The 25,041-nt window shown below is 40.2% G+C and overlaps 2 protein-coding genes across 2 annotated transcripts in view; one reads left to right on the forward strand and one right to left on the reverse strand.

Moving 5' to 3' along the window:
• Positions 1–1,454: 1,454 nt before the first annotated feature.
• On the forward strand, positions 1,455–13,013 carry GALK1 (galactokinase 1). The gene is made up of 8 exons (XM_070934618.1): positions 1,455–1,661; positions 3,763–3,952; positions 4,486–4,605; positions 6,378–6,513; positions 7,674–7,855; positions 8,339–8,489; positions 10,766–10,928; positions 12,655–13,013. The coding sequence occupies exons 1-8, from the start codon at positions 1,491–1,493 to the stop codon at positions 12,727–12,729; spliced, it is 1,188 nt and encodes a 395-aa protein (XP_070790719.1). The 5' UTR covers positions 1,455–1,490; the 3' UTR covers positions 12,730–13,013.
• A 3,113-nt stretch (positions 13,014–16,126) lies between these two features.
• The window catches only part of ITGB4 (integrin subunit beta 4), an 82,261-nt gene continuing 73,346 nt past the window's right edge, over positions 16,127–25,041 (reverse strand). Inside the window, exons 34-41 of the mRNA XM_070934619.1 lie at positions 23,861–24,010; positions 23,442–23,612; positions 21,513–21,665; positions 20,605–20,793; positions 19,950–20,105; positions 19,565–19,729; positions 17,649–17,765; positions 16,127–16,599 (exon numbers count right to left, since the gene is read on the reverse strand). Coding sequence (XP_070790720.1) covers positions 16,457–16,599; positions 17,649–17,765; positions 19,565–19,729; positions 19,950–20,105; positions 20,605–20,793; positions 21,513–21,665; positions 23,442–23,612; positions 23,861–24,010 — 1,244 coding nt within the window. The 3' untranslated portion in view covers positions 16,127–16,456. The remainder of the gene's footprint in view (positions 16,600–17,648; positions 17,766–19,564; positions 19,730–19,949; positions 20,106–20,604; positions 20,794–21,512; positions 21,666–23,441; positions 23,613–23,860; positions 24,011–25,041) is intronic.

Here is a 25,041-nt window from a genome sequence, read left to right on the forward strand (position 1 = left end):
AGATTGTTTCCTCATTCACAAATGTTCTCTTTTTTATTGCATTTTAGATTTGAGCCCTGCACATATATATTTAGCATATGAGTGTTATGGCACCTTGCTTGTGTGTGATGATTTTAATTCTCTGGAGCTCTTTATTTTCTTTTTTGCTGTTATTAACTTCCCTATATTCAATTGTATAATTTTATAAATCTTTTAGAACATAGTATCAACATCTGAAAAGATAAGGAAGATGGGAACAGTCCTGGAAAAACAAGAAAAATCTTCCCAAAAAATCTCCAAATTCAGAAGGTTTCAACCTCAAATTGGTATGTGAAAGAATACCAATAGATAATAACTGATTCAAAGATCAAACAAAGATGGAAGAAATATACTAAAATTATATATATTAGGAGTGTCAACATCCAAGATATTTTAGAAAGTAATAACATGAGCTTGTACCATTAGAATATAAAATGTTGAACTTTGGAGAAAACATTTGGAATACCATGGATAGACAAGAAAACAAATGGATCATATAACAAGTCAGTCCAGAATTCATATTCAAAGCACAAATGACCAAGTAAGCCTAAATTATCTCATTTTGGACCCATTACACAGGAAGACCCAGTTCCCTTGAAAAGTCTCTTGTGATGGAAAGCTGGAAAGAAAGAGGGCAAAGAGCAACAAGGTGAATGGACTCAATTACAATGGTGGTCTGTGCCATTTTGAGAACAGATCATCCTGGAGACGATCATTTATGTGGTTGGCAAGAAACAGTACTGAGTCTGACTTAACGGTGCATACATCAAATGATTTTGCAAATTCTGAAAGCATTTTCTGCTCAGGTTATTACGGTAGTTAACTTGAACTTTTCCAAGATATTGTTAATCAGTAATAAGTGGAAGAGGTTTTTGTTTTCTTTGCACTTTTGTTTATTTATGCTCCATCTTTCAAATAACATTAACTTAGAACTAACCAATCATTACTCATGCAAACTACAGCAAAGGCGTGTGTGTGTGTGTGTGTGTGTGCGTGTGTGTGTGTGTAGATTTACACTTTACCCCCCTCAGTACGGAACATACTACTTCTTTGCAGCGGGGATATAAAGCGCAGTCTTTTTTTTTTTTTACGGTGGCTTTGAGAAATCTTTATTTTGTAGAATAGAGTATTACAAAAGCAAAATACGTAAGTCGATACGAAATGCTGTAAAATTACCATTAATGTAATTTTTTTTAAAAAAGCCCAGTCTCTTTACTGACCCTTACGAAAGAAACCCAGGAAAGTGAAGGCAAGATTTGAAGTTGCACCAGCGACCCCTACAGGACACCTAGAAGATGTGCTGGCGGAGCAAAGGGGCTGGACGCCCGAGAAATGCACGCCGAGTGGGCGGGCCTTGATCAGAACTACTGGACTGAGAGCAGTCGCGCGTCTGCGCAGAACTCCGCTCCTCTCTTTCCGGGATCGGTGGTTTCAACGCTGGAACCTGCAGTTTGCAAAAGTGGATCGGGATCATGGAAAAAAGGAGAGACTCCAACCCAGTGGGGTCGTTACTAGCAGCCGCTCGGGAAGTGTACAAAAGGGTTTATGGCGGGGAAGATCCTAAAATTGCAGTGTCGGCGCCCGGAAGGGTAAATTTGATCGGAGAGCACACCGATTACAATCAAGGTTTCGTGCTACCTATGGTAAGGAAGCAATGCCGTGCAGAAAAATCAGATTAACTTCGGCTGTGCTTCTTCCAGTTTTATGGGGATTTTCCAAAGACATCTCGGGGAAATTCCTTCATCGATGTAGAGGAGGAGAATAAAAAAGCCGTTTCTGCCATGAAGATACTAATATTGTGCCTAAATGTGGGAAATGCCAGTATTTAAAGAGATTCTTTTTTGTCAATGGGTAGGCAAAGCTGCTGAAGATTACCATTGAAGACTTGGTTCCTTTCAGAAATATTTCTGATCTCTTCCACGGCCAGCGGAGTTAAGCCTAGTTTTGATTGCACAAACGTGGAGTTAAATATTCACTAAGTATAAAATAGCAAATGTTAAGCTATTTTTTCCCAAGTTATGCTTTCATTACCCTTCTCTTATTTCCCTGACATAGTAGTGAATTCAAAGGCAAATTGTTCCATAAAAAGTTGACTTTTTTGTCTAAACATTATGATTTCCTGTTGCAAAATGTTTACTGGATAAAGACATTTCTCTAAAAATTTAGCAAGAAATAAAGTTCCCTGATCGTGACAATGCTGTTATGACAACTATTGACAGATATTCATTGAATATAATTTCTTGAAATAACTCCAAAACATTCATGAGTACAACACACTTGAGTTAACCTGGGACTAGGTTTACACAGCACATTCTATTAGAATGTAATTTTATTATTTATAATTTGCTACAGTATAGGTTGTTATACTGTATGTAAGTGGTTTCTTTTTTTTTTCTCCTTTACTGAAACTTTGCATCTACAAATGGTTCTTAAGACATAGGCTTCCATTAGAAGTTAAAGGGAAAGCTAATTTTTGGAATGCCTATATTAATGTCATGCTAAAAATCCACTCTTAAATTCCAAAATATCTTTGATCTTCATCTTTGCTTCACCATTCTCCCCTAACTGAAATTATGCTTTCTAAAGAGGTTCTACTCTTTCTCTCTCTGTGGCCCATAGACTTCGAAGTTCAACCCACTAGATGTATTGAACTAAAACAACCATTGCAGTGGTGAAATCCAATTTTTTTTACTACTGGTTCTGTGGGCGTGGCTTGGTGGGTGTGGCAGGGGAAGGATACTGCAAAATCTCCATTCTCACCTGTATATTTGCCGGTTGTCCGAACCGCTCAAAATTTCCGCTACCGGTTCTCCAGAACCTGTCAGAATCTGTTGGATTTCACCCCTGGACCATTGGATAATAAAAATCTCATCCCAATCCTAAAGAAGTACAGATGGTATAATTGCATATTCCTTCTCTGTTTATACACGGGGCTTAATTTTAAATTGTAAGCCACTTATTTCTTTGTATTCTACAAGATATCCTGTACAGTGGTGGCAATTTAAGAAAGTATGAATAACAACAGTTTCCATCCAGTGTGATGGAAGCAGATTTCTGTATGCGTGCTATAAGATTTCCTCCACATCTCCAAATTCATTTCTTTACTGTACCATTTTCTGCAGCTCTGATCTGAGGATGTCTGGTAGGTAGAGTAACTAAATTAATCCAAATGTTTTGGTTCATCCAACACATTGAACCCCAGACTCATCACACTGGCTGAGTTTGCACAATATCAAACCATAGATTAACCAGGTGTGATGTGTGAAGTTAGCAATTGTGTATTTTGGGAAATGTGTTTTCACACAAATCAGTTAATAGGCATATTCAATGTTTCTAAGGACTATGTTGGAGGAATCATTACAAATCAAAAGGATTTTCTCCATTATAATAATTATCCTAAGTGATCAAAACTAAAAACCTCAGGAAGAGTCGTTCTCCTGCTTCTATATCTACACTCCTACTCATATTCCTCATCCTCATTTCTATTCATTCTTGGGCTCCTCTGCATTTATAAGGGGGGGGGGGGGGAATACCATGCAGAAAGTGCTTTTTTAGGAACCTTGCCCATCTTTTTGTATTTAGTTATACTGGACGTGACATACCTATTGTACTCCAGATGTTGCAGAACCACAATCCTTAGCAGTCCCAGCCTGTGGAGAAGGGCACTGAGAGTTGTAGTTCATCAACTGCTGGAAGATCAGTTGATTTTCCACTGCTACCCTCTACAGTGCTCTCTTTCTTCAGGCCATACAGATGAGAACAGTCGTGGTTGGGAGTCCAAGGGAAGATGGAATGATATCCATAACTACAACTGCAGAGGAAACGGAAGAGCCTAAAACTGTGCAGTTTCCAGTTCCAAGGGAAGGTGTTTCCTTGAAACCCGGTGAACCTCGCTGGGCTAATTATGTAAAAGGGGTTATCCAGCATTATAAAGGTAAGATTCAAAATCAATCAACGATTGGGGTTGTTACATTGTTTGGCAGTTGGAGCATCCGTAAGAAGGGAGTCAAGAAACTTTAGATGGCAGCTACAACCATGCAGTCAAAACTCTGCCTTTCCCCAAGTGACCCCCTCCCACCACAGACTCTCCTCTTTGGCACGAATGAGGCGATGAGAGACTATAATATATTATTTAATAGAGAGATTGAAATATTCCATGTCCCCTCACTTTTGAGTAGGGTTTTTTTCTCCTCCTAAATCTAAATAATGATTGCCATATAACCCATTAAATGGGTTCCTATCTCCCACAAAGCCAAGATACCAGTGGGATAAACAATTCCAACCACTATGTCTTTGACCCCTTCGAAGAAGTGTAGCCCTTTACTTAAAGCATCTTTCCCAAACCGTGACAGATTTTTAGTTAAACATGATGCTTTTCAGAATAGTTCGTTAAATTACAGATTATTTGTGGGACGTGCCGTGAATTATGTTGTTTTCTCCCTGTGCTGCTTTTCTATTCCATTATAGCTGGCCCTCTCCCAGGCTTTGATGTTGTGATAGAAAGTAATGTACCTATAGGTGGTGGTCTCTCAAGTTCAGCCTCCTTAGAAGTGGCCATGTACACCTTCCTGCAGCAGCTCTCTCCTGGTAAGAATTATACTATGCCTATGATGAAACAGCAGATAACTTACATTTTCCTTAAAGCAAGTGAAGTGCTAAATGGATACATCTTAGGAAGGAAGGAAGTTATTTTTCCTTCTTTTCCATCACTTTAACTTGCCCCACCATCAACTGCTTCTCTTTCAATCCTTCACTCTCAAAGTTTCTTTCTTTCTTTCTTTCTTTCTTTCTTTCTTTCTTTCTTTCTTTCTTTCTTTCTTTCTTTCTTTCTTTCTTTCTTTCTCTCTCTCTCTCTCTCTCTCTCTCTCTTTCTTTCTTTCTTTCTTTCTTTCTGGAAGAACTGAAAGAAGAGGTGGTTGATAGTGGGGCAAATTAAAGTGATGGAAAAGAAGGAAACAAACAACCATGGAAGAGAAAAAGAAGCTCTTGTGACAAACTAAGCAATCATTCTTTAAAAAAAAAACATAGAAGGTGCATTTTGGTTTTCATATCTATCTCCTGTGTTTTCCATCAATTAAGGGTAATTGTTAATGTTTTGGTCAACTACTCTGAGTTAATGAGAGAGAGAATATAAGGCTTTATTTCTCAATCCCCAATCTTAACCTATCAGGAAAATAACTTAAAAGAACACTTAACCAGTTCAGGGTGCCAACGGTGACATTTGAAATATATTTATTTACCCTCAGAATAACTATAGAAAAATATTAGAACAAAGAACACATCCAGCTTTATTGGGAATTCTGAGACTGAAAATGACCCACCTGGAGCACAGCCATGTTGGGGAAGTCTAGGGGCTGAGGGGCAAAATCCAGACAATGAGATGGAAGCAAAGAATGTTTCCTGCCTTTCTTTGACATCATCAACCAATTCCAGATTTTTTCAGTAGCCCTTTAGAAGGCTGGTCGGGGGTATATTTTTCAACCTGAAATTTCTACCCCCTTTTCGACTTTGTTAGCTAAATGAGACTTAGATTAACCACAGCTGAAGAAGTTTTGTAGACATGTGTTGCAATCCCTGGAAACTCCAAATTGTTGGGAAATACTCTGCCAGATTAGAAAGCCGCTACCACCCAGGGAAGAACATAGCAGGCTAGATGGAGAAAGACTAACCTATATAGGTTCTGGTGTCCTCTTTTTCAAGCAGCTGCATGATCACCGTTAAAAACAAAATAGTGAATTAGAATTTAGTTAGTGGATGGACCCTCTAAGGCAGGGCTGTCAAACTCGCAGCCCACGGGCGAGATGCGTCATACGCTGACCATGCTCATGTCCGGTTTAGTGAAGAGGGGAAAAGTCGCGATACGTCACGTGACATGGATGGAGTTTGACACCCCTGCTCTAAGGCATTAGTCATCACAAAGCACAGCAGCTGAATTCACACAACATATCAAGGATTGTTGGAGAGCAACTATCCCTGCTGAGGAGGGAGAAGGGTTCAAGCAACGAATCAGCCTGGATGCACTGTATAAACACAAGAGGGCTAGGTCTGACCACTCCGATTGCCTTGGCACCTTATCTACCCATTCCCAGATGAGATCGGCCACTCTGGAGAGATCCCCGTGCAATAGGCAGAGAACAATAAAGTAACTGATTGGAACATGGGTTGGTTTCTTGGCCGTGCCCATTCTGAAGAGCTCCAGTCCTAGAAAACGAGCACTAGAAGGCTAGATTTTTTATACATCTGCATGTTTTGGCTTGTTTTGATATATGAATATCAAACATTTTAATATTTGGCCCTCTTTCCTTTATATGGAAATAAAGTACTAAATTGTCAGTGGATATTTTTCTTCTTTGCTACAGATGACATGGATCCAGTTACTAAGGCACTGGTGTGCCAGAAAGCGGAACACACTTTTGCAATGATGCCTTGTGGTATCATGGACCAATTTATCTCCGTAATGGGGAAGGAAGGACATGCCTTGCTGATAGACTGCAGGTCAGAATGTAGCAATAGTCATTTTCTTGTAATTTCTTCCATCTATCTATATAGAGAGATCATGTCCACACAGATTATTTATTTATTTATTTATTTATTTATTTATTTATTATTGCGATTTATATGCCGCCTTTCTCCCTAGGGCGGCTTACAAAATGACAAATTCCAATACAAATCACAATGAAATAAATTAAAATCAGCAACCCTATTGTTTAAAATTATGACAGTGTATCCCCAAATGGATCAGTTGAATTTACGAAAGAGCCACGTCCTCAGCTCGCGACGGAAGGAAAGAAGGTCGGGGGCTGTCCTGAGCTCGGTGGTCAATCCATTCCAGAGGGTTGGGGCTCCCACAGAGAACGCCCTCCTCCTGGGGGCCGTCAGCTGACATTGTTTGGCCGACGGCACCCTGAGGAGGCCGACTCTGTGAGAGCACACAGGACGGTGGGAGAGCGGCTGGAGATGGTCCTGCAAGTATCCCGGCCCTAAGCCATGAAGGGCTTTATAGGTGAGCACCAGCACCTTGAAATGTATCCGGAGCACCACCGGCAGCCAGTGCAGCTCATGCAGGAGAGGTGTTACACGGGAGTATCTAGACGCCCCCGTAACTACCCGCGCGGCTGCGTTCTGGACTAGCTGGAGCCTCCGGATGCATCCCAAGGGCAGCCCTATGTAGAGGGTGTTATGAGATCAGTTATCTCATCTAACTAGGCTCACAGTATTCAAAAGAGGAGAAGGATGTTATTGCTCTGTAAAAAAAAAACTTCCTGTAAAGTATTTGTGGAATGAAATTCTCAAAGCGCGTTCAGATAGCCCTTCTACCTTAAGCCCTGGGTGAGTTGCTGAGGCTAGGGATAGAGCTAAATCCATGTCCTTTAAGTTGACAGTTAAGACCCAATTTTTAATGATTGTATGAATATTTTTACAGAATATTAAAAATTGTTAGAATGTAACACATACCCAACTCATGCACATTTTAGAATTCAGAATGCAGGTTTTAAATTTAAAGCATTAAATTTGTAAAGTTGTGTTATGTGGACAGTGCACTTTGGTTTATAATGACAGCTCTTTTCGGTATTTCTTATGTATAAGTAACTAAACCCAGCAACCATCTTTAGGATCATTTTGTGTGATCTAGTTATGTCTTCTTGTTATTAAAGGTCCTTGAAAACTCGCCTGGTCCCTTTGACTGACCCAGACTTAGTTGTTCTCATCACCAATTCCAATGTACGACACACTTTGACAGGCAGCGAGTATCCCACACGTCGGCGTCAGTGTGAAGAGGCAGCCAAGTTGCTGGGAAAGGCAAGCCTGAGAGAAGCCAACATGTCAGATTTAGAGGGTAAACATTATTTGGAAAGGGGGGTGGGGGTGGGCATGTTAGCTTCCATTCTTCAGAACATATGAAGCTTTGTGTGTCTGTTGCAGAGCAAGGGGAGATGGAAAGGCTAGAGGCAATTGACATATTAGGCATACATGTAGTTCTCGTAGCACAATTGGGATTGATAACTCAGTCATTAAGCAAAGCACTTGCTAAGAGAAACGGTGATTGTGCTTATGATCTTACTTCAGCTTGCCTTTGCTTTACAGACCTGCAAAAGTCAAATCTTAGGATGGATTGTAAAGTTACTTTTTTGTGACTGTTGTTAACGGCAAACGGTCATTGAACAAAGTAGTTGCTAAACAAGGACTGTTTCCTGTACTATCATACAGGAGGTGACAGAAGGCATATTGGAAGCTCAAAACTTTCCATTTGGGGATAATTTTTAACCTTTGAGCCCTAATTGAATCTTGTTTCGTTTTGTTTTTTTCTCTCTCTTTCCAGAGTCCAGGAGCCTCCTGAGTAAGGAGATGTACAGGCGAGCCAGGCATGTGATTGGAGAGATTGAACGCACAGCTATGGCAGCCGAGGCTCTGGAGGCCAGAGATTATAAGAGGTTTGGAGAGCTGATGGTAGAGAGCCACAATTCCTTAAGGTAAGGCAACAGTCTGAAGCTGATATACAGTCTAGGACAGTGATGGCTAACCTTTTTGCCGTCACGTGCCAAAAGCGAGGGAAGCGCAGGGAGGTCATGCGTGTGCTTGCCCACAACCATAATTCAATACTCCCCGCAACCCCCCGCGCTTGCACACGCAACCCCCCATGCTCCCCACACGTTTAGCACGCGATGGCAAAAAGGTTATCTGTGGGCCCAGTAGGCCCGTTTTTTCGCCCTCCCTGGGCTCCAGAGACTTTCTTGGAGCATGGGGAGGGCAAAAATGGCCTCCCCCACCCCCCTGGAGATCTTCTGGAGGCCAGAAACAGCCCGTTTCCCAACTTCTGGTGGACCCAGAAGGCCCAGAAATCAGCTGGCCAGCGCATGCATGTGCGCTGGAGCTGAACTAGGGCAACGCTCGCGTGCTCACAGATATGGCTCTGCGTGCCACCTATGGCACACATGCCATAGGTTTGCCATCACGGGTCTAGGACTAGGTTATTCCTTTTTTTTTTTAAATTAACATTCATAGAATCAAAGGGCTGTTTTTGAATTTCCACGTAAAGATTTTCCTGTATGTATGTAGATTGGATGTACAACGAAGCTATTTAATTCAGAAGATCAACACACCTTACAGGTAGTTCTCGACTTACAACAGTTCACTTACTGACTGTTCGAAGTCACAACGGCACTGAAAAAAAGTGATTTATGACCCTTTTTCACACTTATGACCGTTACAGCATCCCCTTGATCACATGATTTACATTCAGATGCTTGACAACGGACTCATTTTTATGACGATTGCAATGTCCCAGGGTCATGTGATCATCTTTTGCAACCTTCTGACAAGCAAAGTCAATGGGGAAACTAGATTCACTTAACAACCGTGTTACCAATTTAACAACTGCAGTGACTCACTTAACAAGTGTGGCAAGAAAAGTCATAAAATCAAAACTCATTTTACAAATGTCTAATTTAGCAACATAAATTTTGGGCTCAGTTGTGGTTGTAAGTTGAGGACAACCTATATTTTACATCTATTGCATCTCTTTCGTTTCACAGAATTAAGAACATCTTAATCAGGTTTTAAGATTAACATCTTAATCTATTTACCGGTTTGCAATGGGGCCGCACGCTCGCTCTTCTGCGCAAGCACAGAAGCATTTTGATGACGTCAGGGTCAGTGGGTGGAGCCTCCCGCCGGTTTTACTACTGGTTCTATAGAAACGGTGCGAACCGGGGGCAACCCACCACTGATCTTAATGTAAACCTATTACTTTTTATTCCTCTTACATACTAAATGATTGTTGTTTATGTATTATCAGATGGACCCATAAACACAATCTGTCATGCCTTGGCCAGCTGAGACATATTTTTAAATAACACAGAGAAAGTGTAGACTGGATTGTCTGCCTTAATCATATTTGTTCCACATGGGGCATTTCTTCCTAAGAGTAAATGAAGTTAGTTTGGCACATCATATTCTTTTCCATATCCCATCAACAAAGATCTAAATGCAGTGTAATGACATAGAACAGGGGTCCCCAAACTGTGGGCCGTGGCCCACTACTGGGCTGTGGCCTAGTCTCCACTGGGCTGCATGAGTAGCCAGCATGTGCGCACAGCCCCTCTTGCTTGAGCATTGCTGCAAGCATTGCAGGTGGTCGCGGCCCAACTTGCACAAGCGTTGTCGCGGGCGCTTGCGGCCCCACTCGCACAAGCCCCCTCCCCCGCCCCCCTGTTCTGGGCCATCAACCCTGAAAGGTTGGGGAGCTCTGACATAGAATTTATCTGTTGCAAGTGATACACTTTAATGCAGGGATGGGCAATTCATTGTTCCAAGGGGCTACGTGAGAAATTGAGACTGTTGTGGAGGGTTGAACTAATAGGGCTGTGAAGGCGTGTAGGCACGAATGCATGCACAAAGGCAAACTGGAAAAAAAAATAGCAGTCACCTTTAAAATAAAAGCAAGCACTTGTATTGCATGCATAGTGTACACTTATTTACATTTGATTTCTGATTGACCTCATGTGGGCCAGATGGAGACAGCCAAAAGAGCAGGATGTGGCTCAAGGCCATAAAATGCCCAGGTCTGCTTTAATTTATCCCAAGGTGAGAATTGGATACTTCTGTAATATCATCCCATGTCTATCATTATAATGATTGGGTCTACTGTAACTACTAACCTTTGTTTTCCTACCTTCCATATAGTAATTGACAAGGGTTTTTCCTCCCTCATTTTTGTTTAAAAATCACTCATTTTTCCTCCCATCAGGGATGACTATGAAGTTAGTTGTCCGGAATTAGATGAGCTGGTAGCTGCTGCCATGGAAGTTCCTGGAGTTTATGGTAGCAGAATGACTGGTGGCGGTTTTGGAGGTTGCACCGTAACTCTTCTTGAATCGGGAGCTGCAGAAAAAGTTCTGAAACATATCAAGGTATGTGGTTGATCGGGCGGCAAGAGTGGATTTGCTGGTACAGTTCTCTCATTTACAACCTACATGAGCAGAATTTTAACATCAGCTTTTTCTTCTTGGACCTATGTTTTAGTTCTTCTTGATACAAAGCACTCTCTCTGGGGATAGATATATATTAGAATATAGGCTGTAATCAATGTATGCAATTATTTTTGATATCAAAAATTCCAATATGTTCATCAGTAAAATCCAGTCCTATTTTTCTTCCTGGCTGTCTTTTAGCAATAACACTTAGACTTATATACCACTTCATAGTGCTTTTTATAGCCCTCTCTAAGCGGTTTACAGAGTCAGCATATTGCCCCCAACAATCTGGGTCATTAAACCTTTTGTGGTCTAATTCCTCACTGTATATCTAAGAATAGTTTTAAGGATATGAACTTATACCCTGAAACAAAACCCCTAACCCTCTCTGCCTTCATCAGCCATAACCTGCCACCGGTGTATTGGCCTATGTGCCTGCTCATTCCTGAGATGATCCCAGCAGGAAGAAACAGACTCCAAGCATATATTTCTGGATCCTGAATTCCCAGCATCTTCCTTTTCTCCTTTGCCTGTCTCCAGCCACTGATGATAATGTCCCACTGCTACACCTCCCACCTGCCTCCTTTTCTCTCTCAAGTTCTGCTGTACCATGCACCATGTTCCCACGCACCAGCATTAAGGAAAACACTCAATCTTGGATTCCCCTCCCCCTCTTGCTCCCCATTGTAAACCACATTTGTCCAGAACTTCTACATTTCAGTCCATACTGGAACAAAACACCCTTATTTTCTTCTGTATATAGGCCAAAAACTGCATACATAAAATGGTCCACGCATGGAATATTTTTTCAAATCCCTAATGTCATAACATAAATTGTGAGGAAAGCATTTTTATGTTTTTAGAGGAATGAAGTACAGTAGAAAGTGTCTGTGTGTGAGAAAGAAAGATTTTGACAGGATAGATGAATTTAGTTCTGAGGAGAAAAGTCTGTGCTGGGGAGCATAGAAACTGTCTTGGTCCACCTGCTATTTATCTTCCCACAGTTTCTCTGTTAAGAGCTGTTTCTTTCTGTTGCTATTAGAACTGTTGTTTGGATAAAAATGTCTTCAGTCCAGACACAGGCAATCTGCTGCCTCCTGGGTGTTTAATTCCTTGACATTGACAGTTTTGCCTACGGCAGATAGAAGACCAAAACATTTGGAAAAACATTTGCCCATTCCTGGCTTAAACGTCCATTATCAACACATGTTTTCTGTTGCTAAATTTGCTGTTTGAGCAAACTCATATGCTTGCTGATAATGTCTTTGGGGTTTTTTCCCCCTTTCAATTGTGTCTGATTATTGGAGATTGCTTGAACAAGTCTTTGCAATTTTCTTGGCGTGGTTTTTCAGAAGTGGTTTATCCTTGTCTACATCCTGGGTCCGAAAGTGAGTAGCCCAAGGTCAGACAGCTAGCTTTGTGCCTAAGACCAGTATTGGAACTTACAGTCTCTCACTTTCTAGCCTAATGCCTTAACCACTACACCAAAATGGTTCTCGTCTTTGGTTTACCTCTTAATAATTGCCCTCTGACTGATAAACGGCCATCTGATATGCCCCAAGTCAGATTTCCACACTTGTGAACTTTTTCTCCTGATGTAGTTTGTGTGCCTTGATAAATTCAGATAATTGCATATCATGGTTTTTTTGCTTTTATCAATTAGGACAAATACAGCAGGACAGCAACATTCTATTTCACAAAACCCGCTGATGGATCTCAAATACATCTCCTGTCTTGAAAGCTCTTCCACCTCGTCTGTAGGATTCACTAAGAAAAGTGATAAAGAGAAGCATGACATTTTTGGACAGCTTCCTGGGACATTAGCTTGGAGCAAAGACTTGACTTCTTCCATAAAAGAAGTGAAGTAAGTGAAAACCTGTGTGCGCACACAGATGTTTTTTTTTTCTTTTAGCCAAGAGCCCAAAAGAGATTTTTGTCTGATTCACAAGACAGTTTGGGGCTCAAAATTTCCTTTTCAGAGAAACACTATGATGAGTTTCATTAAACAGCCCTTGATTTCTGCATACAGTTTTCTGTGATAAGTTCCTTCAACAACCTGGATGGAAATACTGAGGCTGGGAAAGCCTGGCATAAACTCCACAACTCCAAAGCAATTCAATTCCTTTTTATCTTCCCAAGCAGAGACTAATCGTGGAAATAGGCTTTCTGTTTTACATTGTGCTCTAAATTTTGCTTCTATTCTTTCCTTTTTGCTTACCCCATTAATGAGTGATCTTCCAATAATGAATTACCCACTAAACATCTCTTAAATAGAGTCACTTTGTGACGAGTTTCTCCATTGCATTCCATATTATCATTTGTTACTGACAAGGACGGGCTGATGCAACATAATACCCTCAACCCATATAATTGGTATAAATGTGGTAGAAAGTGACAGCGTAGTCAGTTACAGTGAAGTCAAAATAAAATAGGCATCATAATGTCTATGAGATGATGTGTAATTGCATCATGACTTCTAATGCAAAGATGTACGGTAAAATGTGTCCTTTGTACGATGTAAGTTGTGTCATTTGTATGATGCATTTATCATTTGTCTCCCCTCCCTCTGCCCCAACTCTGATCCAATTAAGCACAATTCACAATAATAATAGACTTTCTTGCAATAGAATGTACGATTGTCACACTAAAATAATTGGCTATGTTCCCTTATAGGAAACCTTCATGTGGTTAGTTGGTTTTCATTTTAGCATGATTGTGACCCAGCCTTGATTTGTAAACCTCAGTTTATTATACCAATGTTATGCATAAGCACAATGTCTTAATAAACCAGGGTTAAACACATCAGGGATTAGTAATGTGTAAACTAGCCAATACTTGTTTAACATCAACTGTCCACTAACCAGTTTTTAAATTATCATGTGCCTAGCCTGTGTTGTTATGTAAAGCTTAGTGTTTTGTGCAGCCATTATATCCCAACAGTACTATCCCAACTGTATGTTTTGCAGTGGCAACAGTTACGTTAAAAATGAACTTCAGCTGGGCACTCAAACGTATTCACAAAAGTTATTCAATTATTCTTCACATGTATCTCAACTGCTGAACAGATGCAGACTTAACTTTTCCCATACAACATTTTTTAAAGACAGATCCCATTGCTATTGATGCTAATCTTTAATGCTAATTTTGACAACCTTATATCCTTTTAACTTTGGCCGTCAGATTATTTTAGTAACATCTTCAGGTAGAAGTTATATGTTTTGCTTTTATTGCCTAATCCTGTTGAGGTTTAGGTTTGTACAAGATCTGCATCATTGCCCTCATTAGCAGTCAACCTGGGTTTTTTTTACACATAGCAAATTTGAAAATAATAATAAAAAAAAATAGCTGCGATCATAGAGAAAATGTTTATTAAGTGCAATGCAAAGCCATCTGGTCCAAAGCACCATCTGTCAGATTTCTGAAATACTGAAACTGCATGTGTACTTAATTCCATCAACCTCTACAAGCCATAATAATCTACAAACATGTAATTTACATTATAAAGTGTTTTTCATTATACATCAGTGAAAGCATAGGATGCCTTTTAAAACTTCTATTTAGAACGACTGTGTTATTAAAATATGGCCATTAGATACCTCTTTGGATTACACCAAGATGTGTGGTTCTTACTCTGAGGGAAAAGTTTAATAATCGGTAGTAAGAGTTTGCAAGAAACAGGAAATCGTATCAGAAAAAGAAATGGAAAGCTCTGGAGATAAAAGTTAATGCAGCTTCTCCTAAGAAGAAATGATTTGCAACTCCCTTACAAAGGATCCAGGAAATCATTCATTCTGTTCAGTATGAAAAAAATCTTGCCCTTTTAAAAGACAGTCCAGGAACTTTAATAATTCCATCTCTTATGAATGATTCACAGCACTGAATATGAGATCCTAAGAGCTCCAGACTGATACATTTTGCCTGAATGTGCCTAGCTGCATTACTCTTCCTAGTGGCATTGATCAAATGTTCACTTTCAACAAATGTTATGTCCATCTGTTCTGAGAACCACTCACAACTACGGGGCACCTTCAAGTCATGTGGGGTGCAGGATAAGCCAGCTAGCATTACCCACACCTTGCGTGATGATTGGCACTGACGAATAAACTGTCATTTAGATCAGGGTTCGCCAAACTTGTCAAATTTAAGACTTGTGGATTTCAATTCCCAGAATTCCTCAGCTAGCATGGAGTTGAAGTCCACAAGTCTTAAAATTGGCGAGCTTGGAGAACCCTGATTTAGATAGATAAGATGCCATGTAATTGCATTCTGACCTTCTCACCAAAGAATTCCTGGGCAGCTTCTGAAAAATGCAGCCATAGCACCGATGTTAATTTGGATTTCAGTTTGTTTCCAAAGGAGTTTTAGGATTATTTCCCAAAAAATACGCTAATATGATGCTATCGTTGTCAATTCACTAGTTTTTAAGTGGTTGGGAGAAAAAAAGGTAGGAAAACAATCACATTGGGACTCTGACCAAGGCTATTGTATTTGCACCATAAGAGCCTCATCCAAAAGTAACTAAAATGTTGGCTAGATCAGTTTATTTTGAGAGCTACCTCTTAAAGATATTAATTAAAGATAATTAATTGTAATAACAATACCAAATATTTGATATCATATTAAAGTTGGAAAGTTGCTTTAATTGCCCCATGTTGTATCAGATTCTTTGGAAAAGGGTTTACAGGTAAGTCCCTGTTTAGCAATCATGACCTGGGATCAACAGCCCAGTTCTTAACTCAGCAGTCACTAAGTGAAACTGTGCCTGTGTTTGTGCTCTTGCTTTAACTGTCCTTTGCTTTATAACCCACAAAGGTTATAAATATGAGGATAGGTCATAAAATTACCATACTTTTTAAATTATGGTTGTAACTGCAAATGGCTGTTGAACAAAGTCATTAAACGAGGACTACCTGTATATATTTTAGCAACCTTACGCCATAAAATAGTATTTTTTGTTAATCTGCTAATGAATTCCTATATACTGCACAGCGTGGGATTTTATAACCAACTATACAACAATTGGATTAACTCCCCTGGATTGCAAGGAATGTATGTGACAAACAGGATGTTATTGTGCTCAGAAGAAAAAAAAATGAGGATGGTCTTAATTTCAACAAAGAGGAAGAGATCCAGTTAAAATAAACAAAGTGAAAAGCAATGGTCTGAGGTAAGGATTTCAAACCAAATCCAGAGCAGCAAAGCAGATACTCATGAGCTGGATTCAGAGTTGAACTAGCCAAGAGAGTTTCATAACCAAGTGTTCTGTTAAAAGCTCCTTTCACAAGATGCTAGGTTACCAGCTAGGCTGTGTGCAGATATCACCTGGTGATATTTCAAAAGCAATGGCCAGTGGGTGGCTTTTAGGGCTAATGGAGCACAGAGATTGCCGTCCGCTCTCATCTGGAAGATGGCCACAGAACATCTTGTTGAAATTTGAGTGTCTTTTTGGCAGTTTCCTTGTGCGCTCAAGCTTCATAGAATTGTCTCTCTGTCTGTCTGGAGAATGTCCCACTATTGCTGGACATTGTGCTGGTGATGTATTCTTTGGTGATCTGTTTGGTCAGGGTGCCGCCACTTTCCACTCGCTGGGTGGTCATCAGCATCCCATCTGAAACAAAGGGACAGAATAAAAACGGTGTAAACAGCAACTTCCCCCGTGGCTAGATTTGCAGTTCATTCTTAAAACATAAAATTGGCTGTTTAAGGTTTTGTTGAGTATGTAGTGTAAAACCAGATATATAAAAGTGCATTTTGTGAAGCCAGCTAATTGTGGTTTATTTTCTAAACTGTAATTGAATGATGGATTAAGCGCGTTCAATCAGTGTACGTGCACAAACACATGGCCATACAAATGTGAAAACTTAGCATAGTTTATTTTTTGTTTTGTAATCCCTAAGCATCACTTTTATGACTTCTGCCCCTGCACTGGGTTGTGTTTAGGAACACTCTAGAGCCGTTTATCTGATACCCCTAGACATGTTCAGGCACTTGGGAAAGAGCCAAGCCCCCTTAGAGGTAGTAAATATCCCAGCCCTTCCTGAAGTCATGCTTCTGATATCTAAAAGACAGACCTCTTCATATCCTGTGAAATCTTCCATAACCTAAAAGGCTTTACATATAAAGCAACACAGACATCTATCTTAAAAGACCTCATGGATGCAACTGCAGACACTCAGCACTGTTTGTGTGATTAATATAATCCTTTCCAGAATTCCTGAATAGAGTTGGGATGCTGGTCGTAGTGTGCTTTAAGCAAAAGCAGAGTTCTTTTTTTGGGAAGAAGTCTCCATTTAATTTTTTGTACCAAAAAAAAGCAGTTCTTTAATTTAGAAATAACTGCTCTGGCCCTGTTCCTGATCTTAGCAGTGATAGGAGAGTTTCCTAATACTATGAAAAGAATACATTACCATTGAGTAAACCTATGTATGAAAAGGCCTGTTCTGCCATTTTTCTAGCGGGAAAAAACCACTTATTTTTCGTTTAACTATTTCTGAATAAAGATTTCAACCTTCCCCTTGCGATCCCAGAGTCTCGAGATTCAGGTTTGTTCTCCTCTAAGATGAATGCTAGATACTCTTCATTAATATTGTCCCAAAGATCTCAGCAAGGTTATCGAAAATCAAGGCACCCCCTATTTCCATCATTCCTTTTTTTTACCTGCATATAAAGGATCCAGTAGGGAGTGAGTGATGCTCGTTTGGGTGTTGTATTCTGTAGGGAGATTGAAGACTTCCTCCCTGGTGAATTGATGTGTTCCATATTGTGAGAATACTCCTGAAGCAGAAAGGAGGAGGGGAGGGGATGTAATTCAATGCTTGGATATCTAATTCTCATTCCATCTAATATTATTTTTTTAAAAATGACTCTGAGAACAAATGCAAGAAGATGGTGTCTAAGTTAAAGCAGAACATTTGTTTTCACATGACCATGCAAAGCTCTATTCTATTACTTTTATTTCCAGCTAATCTTCCTAAATATTCAGTTCATTTCTCATTTCTCATCTATCATCTGTCTCCCTTTGAATTAAAATGGGATAACGATAGCTTCAAAAGCAGAAACCTGTAAAAATCATTTGCGGCGCCTTGAAGATCAATTTTCTACTCACTAAGAAAACAGCATTACTTTTAAGAGTATTTAAAATGTCCATGCACACATCATGTTAAGGAAAAATTGATTCACCATTCCAGATGCTGTCTACTCCCATATATTACACTTGCACAAATTGGGTAATGAGGACCCAAATTTGACATATCCATATTACCCTAACTTTGGGTTTTGGATGCCTTGCCCACTGTTCTTTAAGAACACATTCATGTGTGCATTTTTTTAAAAAATTTCAAAAGAGTTATACAGCTGCTTATATTGTAACAACTCTGGATAGTGTGGAAAACATTAAAAACAATCAGAATACAAAGTCAGTGAAAATTTCAAAAACCCATGGAATACTGGGACCAAAATTTCGCATACATCTAAGTACCACCCGCCTCATCCTATCCAATGCTTCAAATGGCTCTTTTAAGTGTTTAAGGTTGCAGAAACAAGTGGCCAAACTAAGTGCCTGAAGGACCCCATCCCATCACTGTGAGTCCAGGCGATTCAGCAAGCGGTGCGCTGGATTTGTATTAGTGATCCACAGGATTTAAAATTTTGAATTTAGTGGTCCCTGAGGTCCGAAAGGTTGGACTAGAAGACCCCCAAAGTTGCTTCCAACTCTGTTATTCTGTTACCCTGCTGCTGTGGCATGCCACCTCTCCTGTTGCTGGCAACTCTATGGCCATTTCAGGTTACGCAGCAGGAGTAATCAGGCACCACCCATTAGCCCATGGAACACTTGACAAGACCAGTACCAGAGCCAATTCCTATAATTTGTACTTTACAGTATGAAAAGAAAGAAAAATTGAATTCTGCATTTTTTACACTTTGTTTGACAACGTGCCCTTAACAGCACACCATGTTGTGGCCCGTCAGCGGCCTGTGCAGATTGTAAATGATTCCGACAACGAGGAGACTGGTGTGGTGCTGCACCAGCAGCCTGTGCAGCTGGCGCTCGAGTTGGACAGTGAGGAGGCTGGAGAAGATGTGGTGCCAGAGGCAGGGATTCAGCCAAGCCCTTCAGAACCTCCAGAAGCTCCTTTAAGTGAAGAGGACGAAGAGGAGGAGCTTCTTCTCAAAGCACGGGCACGCAGAGCTGCCAAAAGGCAGGAGTAACTCCTCAGGAGGAGGTTTCCTCAAGAGTAAGGCTTGAGGCTAATTGGCCACTTCCTTAGCCTATTTAAGAAGGAACGCCGCTTGCAACAAACTGTAGAGAACAACTTTAGTTCACTCTCTTTCATGTCTGCAAAACTGTTTCTGGGCTTTCTGCCAACTCTAGTAAGACTGTGATTCCTTATCTTAGAATTCTGGTAGGCTGTTAAGACAGTGCGTTAACAGCCTTTGAATGATAAAGACTAAGTTATTTTGAGTAAATAAGCTTTGTATAGAGTTTGTGTGTGCTGCGTTCTTTGGGGTCCATAGCTGGGGCAAAACACACCAAGAAGAACAGATGATAAAAGTACTTTGTCACCAAAGCATACCTGCATCTTGAGATTCAATGGTGATAATGCCCTCTCTTTCAGGGCCAAAGCCTTGAGTGGTCTTGGCTTGCACTTTGAACTTATACGGAACATTTTCACTCAGGTAAGGCACTGTAAGGGTGGTCTCTGGGTTATCTCCCTCCACATAGATAGTCCTGGGTTCCCCTGAGCAGAGAAAAATAAAAAGAAGTAGGAAGATTAAGGAATAATACATATTCACCCATATAGTCCCATCTCTTCATTCCAGATGCTTCATTTCAGGTGATTGTGGTTATTTTATAAAGCTCTGAGCCATCTTACTCTCTCCTATAATTTGGGAAATGCTATATGTTAGCAGGGGAAGCTTTGCAACTGAAGTGGAATTTATTTCAAAAGGCTGACATACCTTCACCCTGCAGAGTCTCACAAGTGACCATGTAGCCCAGAATTAAGCCATTGGGTTGGCGGGGTCTCTCCCAGCTTAGTTGAAGTGAGTCTGGACTCAAGGCGGTGAATACGAGAGGCCCTGGGGCACTGGGTGTGCTCAGGGTAAATGGTGACCCTATCAAATAAAGAAGAATGGTCAGAGTTCTGTTAAGAGAATATCAAACCAGTAGCAAGCAGAGGCACAGGCAGAAGTTCAAAGATTTAGAATTGTAGAATTTCCATTTGGGCTTTTCAAATATCTTATACATTTATTGCTTTCTTGAATCCAAAAAGCTAACCCAATTACATTTGAAATTTACAGGAAAGTAAAGTACCACTCAAGATTCAGCGTAAGTAGTGGATGAACGTAGGACTGGCACTGGGGAAGCCCAGATTCTAGTCCTTACTCTACTATCAAGCTCTTTCTCTTCGCCTAAACCTATCTTAATTTTAAAATAAGGATGTGACACTCCCACTTCCCAAAAGAAAGGTGGAATATGAATAACGACTACATGCATGGTTTTCATGCAAAATAAGCACAGATTTATTTTGAATCCCAAAAGGCACAGTTGAAAATCAACATTTGGAAAAGTAGTAGCATATCCCTGAAATTGTAAACATTTCAAAACAATTACCTGGCACGGGACTGAGAGGGCTGCGTGGATCCACCTGTGACTCAATGGTTATCACACCTTCTCTTTCTGGACCCCATCCCTCATCACTTTGGGCCTTTACTTTGAAGACATAGGAGTGGTTAGGTAATAGATCATCCACCACCACCGAGTTCTGCATTGGATTGGGAATTGTAAGTCTCTTTATTTCGCCTAAGAAATAGGAGAAAAACCAGATGTCATCCCACAAACTATGATCATCAAAAATTGCAGCTTCTATTGGAAGAATAGGCACTGCTAGTGCATTCAGTAGGCTGAATGCTACAAGTCACATCTTGAGGCGGCCGTGCGTATGATCTTTTGTTCAGAAATAATTGTGAATGTTTCTTCTTCATAGATGATCACGTCCTTCAGTTTAGTATACGTCAGAAGGTAAACAGTGTCCTTGTCTCTTTTGTAACACATTATCTCAGAGAAAAATGAAAAGAAAACTAAGCCTACCAATTCTGTCTGGATAATTTGGGAATTAAGGATTTTACACATTTTGAATTTAGTGTTTTTCATCAGGACCCAAATTCACCTTACTCCTATTCCAGTCAAATGGCTATCTTCTAATGGAGTCTTGGTTGATATATTAGGGAACATTATTCAACATATGTAGAAATGTTTATCAAATTTAGAAACTGTCCATCCCCCTCACAGAGGATCTATGAAGGTTCTGCCCCTGCTGTGGTGTATGGAAACATCTGGAAAACATCAGGACAGGGAAATCTGTTTGGGCAGTTTGGAAACAGATCTCGGCAATAAGAAACCGATTTGGGGATGTTTCATGTTACAAACCATGTTTGTAGAATCTGATGCCTTTTGACAAAACAGAGTTTTATGTATATATTTCCGATTCCCACTTTCACCACAGAGAGAGCTTCACTAACCTCCATTGAGAAGCTGGTATTGCACACTGTATCCTTGTACTTCTTTATCACAGTGGGGTTCCTGCCAGCTGACTTTCAGGGAGGTTGGTCCCAAGGCAGAGAACACCAAGCGAGTAGGAGTGTCCGGAACATTCAGAAGCTGCATTCTAGAATCTGAGGCAGATAGGAAATAGCAAGATAAGATCTGAAGGCAAAGAAAGGACAAAATGCAATCTTCCACATCAGCATGAGACCTCTTTTTGTGTCAAAGAAGAGCAAGCAAAAGAGTAAGATGAGATGTTGAGAATGTAGCCAGAAGAAATGAAGGGAACAACATGGCTGAAGAATCATTGGACAATGAATGAAAAGAGCATCTTGGCTGCATTGCATGGTAACATGCAGCAGGAAAAGAAGAGAGTTGGTTTTATCAGGGAAGCAATTTTTTTTCTTGTCCCCAGGTCCTAGATCCCCAGGGCATGGCAAGGTTCCAGGTGGAGGTTAGATTAAACTCACCCACCTGACAAACTAGGGCCTAGCTGACCAGAACCTCATAAATATCTTCAGAGTCAGGGTAGTCCCTGGCCTTCTGGGGCTGAGAAGGACAAAATGCACCCTGGACTGTTCATTTTGCAGAATTTTTGGTACTCTCTAAGCTTGGTTGTTTGCTTGCAGATGTTTCATTACCCAACTAGATAACATCATTAATGTGAGTGAGTGTGGGTTTTGCTATCTTTTAATAAATAGTAGCTTGCCCTGACAGTTTGGGTTGGGGTATAATTTCCTCCTTGGTGATTACTTGATTAGAATATTATTTTCTGCCTGATTGTTTGTCTTGTTTGATCCCTGCTTGTCTGAATATGGGCTATTGGAGAGTATGTGTTCTAGTCTTTTTATTTCCTGCCTAGGTTTTTTATTTCCATTTTTTTGAATGGTGTGTAAATATGGTTTATTTCTGTAAATCTATTTGTCTGAACATCCTAGGAATTCCCTAGCATTTTTCAATTTGGCTTAGTTTATGATGTTAATAGTTTCCCAGTTGAAACTGTCTGAATTTGGCTATGTGTTGCGAGATTAAAGTGTTCTTGTCATGTCTTTCTATTGCTAGTTGATTTTTCCTCCTTAAAAGAATAGATTCATCTGGCCAGACAACCCCTTCCTTTTTGTAGAATAAGAAGTTTCCCTGTCTTCCAAATGTTTGTTTTGGATGCAAGCAAGGTTGCTTTCCTTTCTATAGAGGACAAGGTACTTTCAAATCCAGAGGAATTAGCTGTAATTATAAAGTTGTGAGCTATAATAAATATAGATCATGAACCAGTGGTGAAATCCAAATTTTTTACTACCGGTTCTGTGGGCATGGCTTGGTGGGCGTGGCTTGGTGGACATGGCAGGGGAAGGATACTGCAAAATCCCCATTCCCTCCCCACTCTTGGGGGAAAGATATTGCATAATCTCCATTCCCATCCCACTCTGAGGCCAGCCAGAGGTGGTATTTGCTGGTTCTCCGAACTGCTCAAAATTTCCGCTACTGGTTCTCCAAAACCTGTCAGAACCTGCTGGATTTCAGCCCTACCATGAACTTCAGCAACTCCTTAAACTATGTAAATATGTTTTAAAAGGAACATATTGTAATATTTGCCTGTTATGACCTGGGCAGATGGACATGGAGACACAGAAGAATCGCAGATTGTTAAGGATACTGCCTGAGCACTAACTCCTTTGAGTGTGTAATGTAATAACTGAAGTGATGTCATTAGAACATGAAAGCCATCAAAGTGAAAGAGATGGAAGGTTAGAAGGCAGAGCAAATTAGCACATGCACACAAGCAGGTCTACAAGCAAAGCCACTTGAAGGAACTTAACGTGAATAAATTAGCAGTTTATGACATGAGTCACTGTAGTTGGAACAAACAGCCTTGCAGTTGATTAGCCATGCTATGCCATTTGCTATACCTAAGTATTTGGAAATCCAAGAGGGCCCATCAGTCATGACTATAGAATCCCGAGCATCACTGCTGTCAGAGTAACCCATCACATTTGCCCTCCTAAAGCCCGCATCCTGCGGGATCTGGGGTATCCTTCTAGTTTCTTCATATGTGGGAGAGAAAACATTCTTGGATGGGTCTAAAGGACATGCCAAAACAGAGAGAAAGAAAGACACACCATTGAGAGTACCAGAAAAGATTGCAGCACCAACACCAGGCACAGTGATTGAAGAAATAGCCTGAGGAAGAAGGAATATTTTTTCCTTATCTAATGCTGGCATGAGAGACCAAGTGAGAGAGAAAGAATTCAACTAACTGGAATCTCCTTCTGATAGAACACTGAACATTCTCAAATCACTAACAGATTAGCGCACATTAGTCACCTACCATGTCCAGACACCGTGGTATACTCTCTGGTTAGCGATGAGTTTCCGATCACTCTTCTCTCATGGTATACATGTGGACTTAGATGATTTCGGGTTAAACTTCCACTACCGGCAGGGAAGGCAATATCCAGTCGGCCATTCATCAGGTGTTCTGGAAATTATTCAATTTGCTGCAGTTAACATCAGTAACCAGTGACTATGTTAATTAATGACAATAAAGATACCTTAGAATGCCTGGGTTCATGGTCTGTGCTAAGTCATAATGTGGTTTAATTTTTACTTAATGAACCCAAACACTATGGTTCATATATCAAGGTTCATGGCAGCATGCTGTATGAAATCAGCCAACTGTGGTTACATTAACCAATCCATGTTTAAATTAAAGAAATGATTCAGTAAATTATGTGAACTCAAAGTTTGTAGTATCAAAATGTAACGGAGTGCCTCCAGTATATTGATTTCAGTTGTATTTTTTCCAACCAGATATGTTGGTTGCAGATTAATGGGATTCAAAGCTGAAGACACCTGAAGAGTTATCAGTTTGGGAAACATTGACTTCATCTTTATTCTGCTTCTTATCTATAAAGTGCATTCTGGGGCTCCATAAGAACCAACATCCCTTATGTCGCATCACTTAAACCCACAATGCACAACAAAACATCAATATCAGAATTAAACAGACTGAAAGGGCCAATAGGAAAAGAGCAAGGGTTGGTTAGGTCAGAAGGTGGCTTCATGAATGCCAAATGAGGTACCAAATACTAAAGGACATGATATTCAAGTAATGCTATATTTTTCAAAAAAGAAAATGTTATTACTACTTTAATCCACTTTAAAACATTGGAAAAGACAAGACATGGCTATAATTGCTAGCAATTTTAGAGCATTCATTAAGTTCCTGTAAGACTAATATATTCAAATGTCTGTCCGAATAGTTAGAGACCCTTCATATTCAGAGGCATTATATATACTGGAACCAAGTATTAATAACAAACACTCTGGCTGGTCATCTTTTTTTCCTTTTTCGAGTTCTTTAATCAACTCTGTTAACCACTATTGGAAATAATGAGGGCAAGATGAAGAGACATTCTTAAATAAATTACAGAAAATGCTCAAGGGAAGACATTAGTTCTGTCTCAGCAGCTCTAAGAATGTACTGAATTTTTAAACAGTTGTTGGAAT

The sequence above is a fragment of the Pituophis catenifer genome, unplaced genomic scaffold, assembly GCF_029215685.1.
Source record: "Pituophis catenifer annectens isolate HBS135680 unplaced genomic scaffold, rPitCat1.0.hap2 SCAF_2, whole genome shotgun sequence".
Taxonomy (NCBI): Eukaryota; Metazoa; Chordata; class Lepidosauria; order Squamata; family Colubridae; genus Pituophis; species Pituophis catenifer.

Bases quoted from the DNA above. Each gene is read 5' to 3' on its own strand.
- GALK1 (XM_070934618.1), top strand. From the start codon at position 1,491: ATGGAAAAAAGGAGAGACTCCAACCCAGTGGGGTCGTTACTAGCAGCC. The intron at 1,662-3,762 runs GTAAGGAAGCAA...CTCTTTCTTCAG, and splicing joins AAGGTTTCGTGCTACCTATG to GCCATACAGATGAGAACAGT. The intron at 3,953-4,485 runs GTAAGATTCAAA...ATTCCATTATAG, and splicing joins GGTTATCCAGCATTATAAAG to CTGGCCCTCTCCCAGGCTTT.